General features: G+C 43.2%; 1 protein-coding gene across 1 annotated transcript in view; it reads right to left on the reverse strand.

The window, feature by feature from the left end:
• Nucleotides 1–12,393, reverse strand: part of LOC129855793 (catenin alpha-2-like) — a 515,406-nt gene that overhangs the window by 484,607 nt on the left and 18,406 nt on the right. Inside the window, exon 4 of the mRNA XM_055923816.1 lies at nucleotides 11,735–12,001. Coding sequence (XP_055779791.1) covers nucleotides 11,735–12,001 — 267 coding nt within the window. The remainder of the gene's footprint in view (nucleotides 1–11,734; nucleotides 12,002–12,393) is intronic.

The raw sequence follows: 12,393 nt of genomic DNA on the forward strand, positions 1-12,393 counted from the left end.
CAGCCAGCCAGCCAGCCAGCAAGCCAGCCAGCCAGCCAGTCAGACAGCCAGTCAGCCAGCCAGCCACCTATGAAGCAGACTTAATGCACTCCCGGTTCATAGCTAGCTAGTATAGCATATCAGAGTCTGCACTGCCACTGCCAGCTCTCTCAACCCACTGTGGGTATGTGGCTGGGCTCACTAGGGTGAGCTAGTACGGTCTATGGACATAGGAGTGCGAGCTGAAGTCTACAGCCCCCCCCCCCCCCCCATAGGACTCTGGACAAAAGTAGTGCAATACATAGGGACTGTCAAATAAAATCAATCAACCCTCACTTCTCTAAACATATTATGAAGTACAGCTTTTTGGCCTTTTGGAGGAGCGAACCGGTCTTCCTCACCATACCCAGTGCTTTCTCATTAGGGAGTCAAAGGGTCATTTGAGGTTAATAGCCTAAAGGTACGTTCTCCTTTATGAAAGATGTATTCTAACCTCAAATCGGACAACCTAAAGGTTAAAAAATGATTAAAAGGACATGGATGGATCTCTCGGTTCAGGTAGCTACCGCTAAATGTCCCGAGTTGACCTTCTCGTGTTAAAAGTGTTTTGTCAGGAGGAGTCTTATTCATAAAGCTGCCCTTTCATTTCCCTCCGTCCTTCTCATTCTCCAGCCTCAGCTCTAGTCTGTGTCACATTGCTCAATAACCTCAGCTAACCTTTGTCTGTCTGTGTGCGCCTATGAGGAGAGCGGAGAGAACGGAGCTAGGTTCTTTTAAAGAGCTCAACCAGCCCTTTTTAATTTGAGAAGGTTTGGTCATGGCTCGACCTTGACAGGCCTCTGCAGGCCTTACTCCGTGGGACAGGGGAAATCAATACTAAATACCCCAAAAAATGTCATTCAACTCGTCGCTCAAACGCAGAGAGGTGGAACTGAACACACACAGACTAACAATACATTCAATATAGCTTGGCTGACTTCTACTGCAGAGTAGTGTCATTTGACTGCTCCTTCTCCAAAGGTCACTGTGTGGGATTCATTACCTTTGGTAGAGAAGGAGTTGGCAGAAACGAGAACAGGATAGATGGGAGTAATAAAAATAAGGATATTTGATCTTTAAAAAAAAACTAAATAGCAAGAGAGATGTACTTTGTCGGTGTTTTTTCCGTTAGACATCTTCCCCTGGACTGGAGTGCTGGTTGGTTCTGTGAGTGATGAATATTCATTTGGCCTGGGGAGGTGAGGAAGTGTGAGCATACGACATGCGCTGCCGTCTGACATATTACATTCTCTCTGATCAGGGGCTAGGTGTTGGAGGGAAGGGGGAGGGGGTTCGTTTTGACGCAAAATGCAATTACAAAATAAAAGCTGGATTGAAAAGTTGAAGAAAGTAAGCGTGAAGACCCAAGGCTGCCGGAGTGCAATGCTTTCTACAATGTGTCCAGTGTTTCCTGTCCAACGTTGAATATAATATTCTCTCAACATACATTTTTACTAAATCATATATCTGACACATAAACTACTCAGCTACCCTCCTTCACATCAACAAACAGCCTTCCCTTTCGATTGCTTCACTCGTTTGTGAATAGATTGGCTGGGCCTATTTCTGCTTCCATCCATCCCTCCATCCCTTCTCATCCCAGTCCAGCCCAGTCCAGTTCAGTCCAGCGAGGGGACAAGACAGAGACTGACCCAGTCTGAGGACACTAGGTCCAAAATGACACCCTATTCCCTATAAAGCGCACTACTTTTGACCAGATCCCTATTGTCCCTATATGGGGAAAAGGGTGCCATTAGGGATACAGACCAGGACTGATCGAACCCGTCATCACACACACCCATCTCCTGAAGAGTTCCATTACTGAAATCAATGTGTGTGCACTGTGGATGTGTGTGTGTGTGTGTGTGCGTGCGTGCGTGCATGTACGTGCATGAACCCTACGTCCTGTGTATCCTCCTACAGGAGTGTGTGTGTGTGTGTGTGTGTGTGTGTTTCTTCGTGTATGTGTGTCCAGCCGTTGCATTGCCTAACATATAGTGTCTCCATCCACAGGCTGGGGCTGTGTGGTATAGTGTAGCAGGAATCAATCATGAACAAGCAGCTTCAGGGGAGCACACACTGACTGGCAGAGGGCAATTTGTCTCATTTAACTGTTGCCTACCTACTGGAATCAAATTAGCTTTGCTCTTTTTGCTTTCTGAAAGCCAAACTGTTTTACATAAAAAGCAAAGTAGATCGAATTACCATAACATGTACCTTTGCAGAGAAGGTAACATTGGCACAGTAGAGGGAGCGGTTGGAATTCACTGAACAAGAGCCCCTGCCAATGCCAACATTGCATTCGTATCCAGATATTTGGAGGTTCTAGCCAGAAACCACATTTTATGGTTCACTTTGGAGATACATTTTTATGCCATGCGGTTTTGGAGCAGTGGCTTCTTCCTTGCTGAACGGCCTTTCAGGTTATGTCAACATAGGACTCGTTTTACTGTCAACATAGGACTCGTTTTACTGTGGACACAGATACTTTTGTACCTGTTTCTTCCAGTATCTTCACAAGGTCCTTCGCTGTTGTTCTGAGATTGATTTGCACTTTTCGCACCAAAGTACGTTCATCTCTAGGAGACAGAACGCGTCTCCATCCTGAGCGGTATGACGGCTGCGTGGTCCCATTGTGTTTATACTTGCATACTATTGTTTGTACAGATGAACCTGGTACCTTCAGGCGTTTGGAAATTGCTCCCAAGGATGAACCAGACTTGTGGAGGTTTTTTCTGAGGTCTTGGCTGATTTCTTTTGATTTTCCCATGATGTCAAGCAAAGATGCACTCAGTTTCAAGGTAAGCCTTGAAATACATCCACAGGTATACCTCCAATTGACTCAAATTAGGTCAATTAGCCTATCAGAAGCTTCTAAAGCCATGACATCATTTTCTGGAATTTTCCAAGCTGTTTAAAGGCACAGTCAAACTTAGTGTATGTAAACTTCTGACCCACTGGAATTGTGATACAGTGTATTACAAGTGAAATAATCTGTCTGTAAACAATTGTTGGAAAAATTACTTGTGTCATGCACAAAGTAGATGTCCTAACCGACTTGCCAAAGCTATAGTTTGTTAACAAGACATTTATGGAGTGGTTGAAAAACGAGTTTTAATGACTCCAACCTAAGTGTATGTAAACTTCTGACTTCAACTGTAGGTATTTGGTTGGATGGGCTATTTACAGCTTCAGCGATCGGTAATCTGCTCCGACAGCCGATGCTTAAAGTTAGTGAGGGAGATATGTCTCCAACTTCAGTGATTTTTACAATTCGTTCCAGTCATTGGCAGCAGAGAACTGTATGGAAAGGCGGCTTTGGGGGTGACCAGTGAAATATACCTGCTGGAGCGCGTGCTGCGGGTGTTGCTGTGGTGACCAGTGAGCTGAGATAAGGCGGAGATTTAACTAGCAAAGACTTATAGATGACCTGGAGCCAGTGGGTTTGGCAACGAATATGTATCGAGGACCAGCCAACGAAAGCATACAGGTCGCAATGGTGGGTAGTATATGGGGCTTTGGTGATAAAACGGATGGCCCTGTGATAGACTACATCCAATTTGCTGAGTAAAGTGTTGGAGGCTATTTTGTAAATGACATCGCCAAAGTCAAAGATCGGCAGGATAGTCAGTTTTACGAGGGTATGTTTGGCAGCATGAGTGAAGGAGGCTTTTTTTTGCGAAATAGGAAGTTGATTCTAGATTTAATTTTGGATTGGAGATGCTTAATATGAGTCTGGAAGGAGAGTTTACAGTCTCGCCAGACACCTAGGTATTTAGAGTTGTCCACATATTCTAAGTCAGAACCGTCCAGAGTAGTGATGCTATGTGGGCCGCGGGTTTGGGCAGCGATCGGTTGAAGAGCATGCATTTAGTTTTACTAGCGTTTAAGAGCAGTTGGAGGCCACGGAAGGAGTGTTGTATGGCATTGAAGCTCGTTTGGAGGTTAGTTAACACAGTGTCCAAAGAAGGGCCAGATGTATACAGAATGATGTTGTCTGCGTAGAGGTGGATCAAAGAATCACCAGCAGCAAGAGCGACATCGCTGAGACATACAGTTGCTGCGGGGGTGCAGAGCTGTTGGCCGGGGTTAGGGGTAGCCATGTGGAATACGTGGCCAACCGTAGAGAAATGCTTATTGAAATTCTCGATTATCATGGATTTATCGGTGGTGACAGTGTTTCCTAGCCTCAGTGCAGTGGGCAGCTAGGAGGAGGTGGTCTTATTCTCCATGGACTTTACATTGTCCCAAAACCTTTTGGAATTAGTGCTGCAGGATGCAACATATTTTGCTGTTATGTCACCTACTACCACCTTAACATTTGGGGATTTCCTTAGTTTCCGTTTGGACCCGAACAATATGGACTCTGTTTTTCCAAGGTGAAGTGACAGCTTGTTGTCATATAGCCATTTGCTGACATTCAGAAGCTCAGCTTTCTCAACCACTTTTTTGTCTTTGTGGGAAACGAACAGTGCAGAATCATCTGCATAGAGGAAAAAGTTACATGCACAGGCAGATTTCAGATCATTTATATACACAGAAAGAAAAGTGGACCCAGCACACTCCCTTGGGGTACCCTGCAGTTCACGATTTTGGGTTTAGAAAGGGTCCCATATACATTCACCATCTGTTCTCTTCCTTGCAGATAAGAGCTAACCCATTATACGGCCAAGTTGTTAAAGCCCATTGCTATTAGTTTGATTAACAGAATCTCATGATCCAAATACCTTTTGGCGATCTAACATAAGCATAACACAAAATGTTCCTCCACCTACTTCCTTCCTGATGTGGTCAGTTAGATATAGTAGGCAAGTGTGGGTGGAATGGGATTTCCTAAAGCCAGATTGGAGCTCATATACTGTGGCATCTTCTTATGGCTGAATGGGCAGTATTGAGTAGCTTGGATGAAAGGTGCCCATTGTAAATGGCCAGCTCCTCAGTCTTAGTTGCTAATATATGCATATTAGTATTAGTATTGGATAGACAACACGCTAAAGTTTCTAAAACTGTTTGAATTAAGTCTGTGAGATTAACAGAACGCATATGGCAGGCAAAAACCTCAGAAGTTCCACTTCCTGTTTGTATTTTTTCTGGGTGTGCCATATGTCGTGTCTTTGACTATGCCAGATTAATTGCTATGACATGCTATTCTATAAAATATTTTCTCCGTAATTAATATTACCTGATTGAACTAATCATGTAAATATGAATTAACTAGAGAGGGACACCACGAAAGAATATTTATAGAGCTGTTATCTTCCGAATAAACTCTTAAAGATTTAGTAAGATTTTACATCCATAACAGTCACATTAATCGTCATTTTATTCAGTCTCATCTGAAAGTTGTAAATCCTTGATTATCTGCAAGAATCCTGGCTAACAAGTTGAATCAGCAATACAAAATTGGGGTTAATTATTTATTTACTAAATACCTAACTAATCACACAGAATCACATACACAATAAATCATAACTTGATCACAAATTACGTCACAGAAAAACGTCCCTAGTGGGCGGAATAGATATGACAGCTTGTTACACAAAGAAAAGGGGCGGGATTTTAGTGAAAGAGCGGGAGACTGGAACAGAGGCGAAGCTGTGCTATCGTAAATACAGTATCTTATGCATTCTAAATGACTGCCCATTTGAAGAGGAAAATGCAATAAATATTTACTCTGAGCTGCGCTTCAGTAGGTTGGTGGTAGATGGACCGTGTCGCCAACCCGAGTCCTCTGTCCTTTGAAGAATGTCTCTTGTGCCTTACTTGATACGTTGGAGGAACGTTGTGTGGGTTGAGTGCAGGAACGTCCTTCCTAACCTACGTTTAGCTGTTGCTAACTCAACGGCTAGGAGATATCACTTCTGTAGTGAATACGAGTTCAAAGTTCATACCATTCACAATCAAAGTCCATGCTGCTGTTGGCTTAGTTCTGTAGTTATTATCTGAACCATTCTGACACCGGACCGTCATCCTAGTGTACCCGGAACAGAAAGTTATATTATTGTCAATGGCTTTTATAGTGGAGGGAGAGGGGTGTGTCTGAAAAGTTTATAACCCATGCCTCTTCACAGGGGCGGGCCACTGTGAGCAGAGGAACACTTATGAAAGTCCAGATCTCTCATTTGGAAGCTAAAATTACATTTCACCTCTTCACAAATAATTTCATATTCAAACATTTGAATTAAACAACAATTCCATGTGAATCCGATACCTCTGACGTTTAGACTTTTCACAATAGAGTTTATGTTATTCTATCATTGATGAGAATGTGTCAGAGGGCAACCGAACTGACATAATATACCTTAAGTACCACCGCATATGTTCAGTTGGTCGGATTACCAGAATATAGTTCATTTCCCCCAACTTCTGATGTTACCCAGAATCTCTATGTTAACCCATGGGTTTCCTTATGTCACATCAGTTATAGTAGGGAGAGAGGAAAAGGGGGAAAGAGGTATTTATGACTGTCATAAACCTACCCCCACTGCCAACGTCATGACACATATTTTCAACCAAGCTCTTATTCAAAATACAGAGACATATGGATGAGTTTTCACTTCCTACGGCTTCCACTAGATGTCAGCAGTCAATAGAACTAAGTCTGATGACTCTAAGTAAGGAAATATGACTCTCAATCTGTTTGAACGTAATCTTTTCCATCACCTTCGATAAAATACACAGGATTGAGACAGGCCGTTAGTTTCCATGATCTAACTTATTATTTTTGTTGTTGAGGAATGACCCTGGCAAGTTTTAGTTCACTGGGAAAACACCCAAGTTAAACAGACAGATTCACAATGTGAGTTACACAGGGGGTGATAATTACCGCAGCTTCCTTTAGAAACCTGGGAGGAATGTTGTCAAGGTCAGTTCATTTGGAATGGTCAAGTTCTTTCAGCTTCTTTAACACAGTTGACTCAGACTTGAATCCCCTGCTGCGAGCAAAACTGCTGGACTTGACTTTTCCCATAACAATCTGACTGACAAGGTAACTTGCTAACTAATGTATCGGCTATAGTCGTAAAATAGCTATTCAGACTGTCTGCAGCAACCACAGTCTTGTCTGATGTGACCTTTCCTCCAAATTCCGAGCTAAGACTGAGCTTTGGCTTTGAATCTGTTACCGTAAACAAACAGCTTCACACACTATTCTCAAATATGTTGTCATTAAAATAATCTTTCTTGGCCTTCTCTATCATCCTGTTAACCTAATTTCTTAATTTCTTAGAGTTTCTAAATAATATCATCTGCCCTGAATTTCCTGAACTCCAGAAAGCGTTCATTTCTAAGCTTAATTGCCTTTAAATGTTATCGTTTATCCATCGTTCTGTTCTTTGCTTAGTCCTAACATTTTTTTCTGGAGCCCGCTTGTCTACAGCATCTAAAAACAATCATTTAAAATTGCCCCAGGCATTTTCTACCTCATTGCATTTTAATACAGCAGACCAGTCCAATTTGCTCAAACAATGAACAAAAAACATCTGCACTATAGTTCTTCATAGACCTCATTTTTATTGAGTTATGACAATTAAAAACAGTTTTAGGAACCTTCCTTGTACAGAAAGTGATGGAAGGATCACCGAGCCCATAGTTTACAACCCCACTGTTTGATGTCTTTGATCTATCCGGCACCAACACAAAGTCAATGATGGTTTGGGTAGAAGGACAGACCCTGGTGGGCTCATTAATCAGCTGGTGTAAAGAAAACAGATGACAAAAATTCTTAAGAGCTTTAAAAGTAGCATTGCCCTATTTGAGCATCCCTGTATTACAATCCAAATCACCATCAACAATAACCTTTGATTTACCAAAATCTGTACAGTTGGAACAAGTCTCCTCCAACAATTCATAAAACGTATGCTGTTCTGGTGTATGTAACAGGTTCCGACTATAATGGGCTTCAATCTGATCTATAGTTAAGTTATGGCTTAAATCTGATCTATAGTTGAACCCAGTGTCTGATCTTACATAAATACAAACTCCCCCGCCTTTGCGATTGCGGTCTCTTCTAATTACTACACCATTTACACCTTCAATCTCAGCGTTTTATATCGAACCATCTCGCCGTGTTTCAAAGTCCTCCCACCTTACAGTTACCGGAGTATAGGCGAATATCCTCGATCTTAGGGAGAAGGCTTCTAACGTTGAGATGAAGGATGTGTCGTCCTCTCGTAGAAAACACGTTCTCTAGAGTCAAGTACTCCACATCTGAAACTGTCAGCTAAAATTGTTCACTTGAGATGAGTGTTGACTCACTGCAGTCCAACCGCTGCAGCGAAGCTCCACCCAGGAGTCGCCCTGTCAACCTAGGGGTTGCCTTTCATGTCCTCTGACCCTATCCCCGTTTCGTTCCACATCCATTCAGCAAATACAGACTGTCTCGTCCGGGGCCTCACTCGGCATCCTTGCCTGGTCCCCCCGTCGCGCTCGGACAGCAGATGGAAGCGGGAGGATTAGGTTGGTTGTCAGGATCAAGGTCTGTAAATTCTCTTGTTTATTATGCATACCTGAAAGCGAGTGCTCCTACCCTTCTGTCTTTCTCCATTGTAGCATGCCACTGCTCCAATGGATTCATGGCTAGAAAACGGGCCGGGGAACTGATGAACATGTCGAGACAGTAACAGGCATAGAGTAATTAAGAGGTTTCCACCATCTATTTGGCGTTTACCTCCGACCTTAATCGCGCTTTTGGAGGGACTGTGCCAGCTGGGATATATACACACGTGTTAAATAGGGTGTATTTCCCGTGGCCAAAATACTTTGTGCCAATCTGGTCTTTGAGCCTGATCTTCTGATTAAAACCGCATACCTTGTTGAAAGGACATCAACGTGATGTACAAAAAGGGTCAGTATCTATAAATGTTATCTATAAAATCGTAAATTAAAACACTGCCAACACGCTGAACTTTACAGCTGTCGTCCTGGATGACGATCATGTATATCCAGACTTATAGATCTGTTTGTTCTGTATAGCCAATGACCACACGCGTTGGCTGTACAACACCATAACAGATCTGGGACCAGGCTATATATTCACCACCATTTGAAAAATGTTTAACACGTTCAATCTGATGTTTAGGCTTTGCATTTGATATATCTAAGCAAGTGTTCGCCTCACCTACATTGCAGGTGTTGAGTGACAGGTGTATAGACATGCTTGCAATTTTCAACTTCGCCACACGGGGGCACTATAATACAAATTATATTCAGCTACCTGTCTACCTGTGGTCTATTTACAGCACATCATGCCCTGTATAGGTGTCTGCATCACAGGAAGTTGGTTGCACATTCATTGGGGAGGACAGGCTCATGGTAATGGCTGGAACGGAATTTGTGGACTGGTATCAAATAGATCCAACATATGGTTTCCATGTGTTTGATGCCAATCCATTTGCTCCGTTCCAGCCATTATTAGGAGCCGTCCTCCCCTAATCAGCCTTCCGTGGTCTGCATACTAGGTAATAGTACTGCTTGTCCATCTTGAGACGCTGTAGCCAGTCCGAATGAATCTAAGATAACTCCATAAAACTGTCATTCACTTGGATGTTTTTGCCGAGGAGAGCTCAGTCGCACAATTCTACATCTAACTAAGATGTTTGGTGCCGTATTTCTCAAGTGGAAAAACGTGCATGAAAATGAGTCGTCTTGTTGAATGACAACAAAGACTTGAAGAATCCCTACTGTTGACCAATCACCGACGAAGAGGCGTAGACTTTCAAACTTCGGCTTACCTCTGAGAAAAATGTAGTCACAAACAGCCGTAAAAAGAAAACCCTGGCTGAAGACCAAAACAAACCAAAATGTCGTCATAATATACGCACAAGCATGCGGACGCCTTAAGACTACCACAAACCACGTGGTATGCTAGCCAACCCAAAGGATAACACATGAGTGAGGTGTTTTTGTTGCACTACAAGCTACTAAAAGTCCCGTGCACAACCACTTTACACTTCAAGGCATAATACACTCATGACACGGAATACTATCAGATCGATGAAACAAAAATGCATTAAAAGCTGCTAATGTATTCAAAGCCACGCTTCTAACTATTATGCCAATAATACATGACCGATCAATCAAACCAATGATATTAGATATTATTACTTTTTCAATATTCTCCCTCGAAATATATTGCCTGCTTATTGGTATGTAACTTAAATGGGGTGGCAGGTGAGTACCATATATAGTGGTACTATAATATAGTGGTTAATTAAGAACGTTGGTCCGGTAACCAAAAGGTTTCTGGTTTGAATTGCCGAGCAAGGCACGTAACTCTTGTTGCTCTGGATAAGAGCGTCTGATAAAAGACTAAATTCAAATGCAACTCAACATTCTTCATTGAATATGTCATCGAAGAACTGTTAACTTTCAGTCCTTGTATAGTCAGTATGACAACAAACAGTCAGTTAAATGTGTATTTATAGTCGTTGGCCACTAGGTGAGAGCATTTAGTCATATTTCTCGAAGCAGCAGAAACCGCTCTGGAATTTGCCACCGTTTGACGCCACTTCTTTGTACAAGTTAGAAATAATATTTAGGAATATCCTTGTAATATACGTATTCCTCCAGTGCTGCCAGTGTGTGTACTTAAAGGGAAGTTAAATGAAAGATTACATACAGAGATGAATGAAAACGGCAGGGTTTCATGGCACCCTATTCCCTATATAGTGCTCATAGGGCTCATGCCAAAAGTAGTACACTAGATAGGACACACACAATAATGTACACGGACTTATCTGCTGAGGTGGCATTTGTTCAGCTTGTAAATGACCTGCCTCAGAGTAATCCTTTGATCAAATAGCGATGTTTGAAAATGCTCAGGTGAATGAAGTCATCTGTCGAAGTTACTGTAAATCATATCAACACAAAGGAAATGACAGACGATACGCATGTGGTGGAATTGCAGGCTGTGTTGGGGAATCGAAAGACTGAACAGATGAATATGGGAAAGTCAGTCCCACACACCTGAGGTGGGAAACGGAAGTGTGTTTGTGTGTCTGTTTATGTGTCTGTTTGTGTGTGTGTGAGTGTTTGTGTGCCTCTGTGACGCTCTCTCTCCCTTTGCAAATGTTAGTTGAATAATTCATGGTCTGATATAATTGTTGGCTGCGGTTGCAGATAGAGCTTTATCACGTCGTACGTCATTAAAAGGGCGTCAAAAAAGATCTATTATGAAAGCAGAGGCAACAGAGACAAACCCGAGCAGTTTGCTGAAAAAGAAGGCAAAGGTCTCTCTGAATCCAGATCGTTCAAGGCTTTGGGGAAGTGTGATGAGGGAATGTGAGAGTATATCAGTGGATGGATTCAGTGGTAATGCTAGTCAGTGGCATTCACTGTTCCGTCTCTCTGTGCGAGTCCATGGGTGTACAGTACAGTAGAGGTGATCAAGTGTAAAGTACTCTGTACAACTGTCAAAAACTCAAACGCGACCGCCCCAAAAAAAGCGTCAATACAATACAAGAATCCCTTTCTAAGACGCTTTGCCAGAACGGCTGCCCTTTTGGAGAACACATGGACACAAGGCTAATAGTTGTGATGTGGCCACAGAGCACAGAGAGAGGAAGGAAACGGAAACCAAAGCCTGGGAGTCACCTGGGCACAGCCTTAGAAATACACCACAGCCAGACTCACAGCCTTGCCGACACCATAGAACTCCACACAACGCTTCCGACTTCATCGCGGCGCTGAGGAGAGCCAAATCGATTATGGTACTCACGTCAAACTCGTTGAGGGCCGCGGCCAGCTCGCCGATGCCAGCGTGGCCGTGCTTCTCGTCGCCGGGCGAGGTGGCCTGGGCGGCGCTGCTGATGCCCCCGATGGCCTCCTGCACCTGCTTGAAGACGTAGTCGCGGTTGGCGCGCGTGGCTGCCACGTCCGGGTGGCGCAGGAAGGCCTGCGAGGCCGTGTAGAGCATGGTGGCGTTCTTCTTCAGGGCGCCGCGTGCTGCTGCCATTTCGTCCCGGCATTGGGGGTCTTTCAGCTCCTGAAGACGAGACGGGTGAGTTAGGAAATGTTATATACTGGTCAGGAAATGCTATATACTAGTTAGGAAATGCTGTAGACTGGTTAGGAAATACTGTATAATGTTTAGGACATGTTATATATTGTCTAAAAAATGTTATGGTTAGGAAATGTTATACACTGAGTATACAAAGCATTAAGGACACCCGTTCTTTCCATGACAGACTGACCAGGGGATTCCAGGTGAAAGCTATGATTCTTTATTGATGTCACCTACTAAATCCACTTCAATCAGGGCAGATGAAGGGGAGGAGACAGGTTCAAGAAGGACTTTTAAGCCTTGAGACAATTGAGATGTGGATTGTGTATGTGTGCCATTCAGAGGGTGAATGGGCAAGATTGCCTTTGAACGGG

This window comes from Salvelinus fontinalis, chromosome 5 (assembly GCF_029448725.1).
Source record: "Salvelinus fontinalis isolate EN_2023a chromosome 5, ASM2944872v1, whole genome shotgun sequence".
Classification (NCBI taxonomy): domain Eukaryota; kingdom Metazoa; phylum Chordata; class Actinopteri; order Salmoniformes; family Salmonidae; genus Salvelinus; species Salvelinus fontinalis.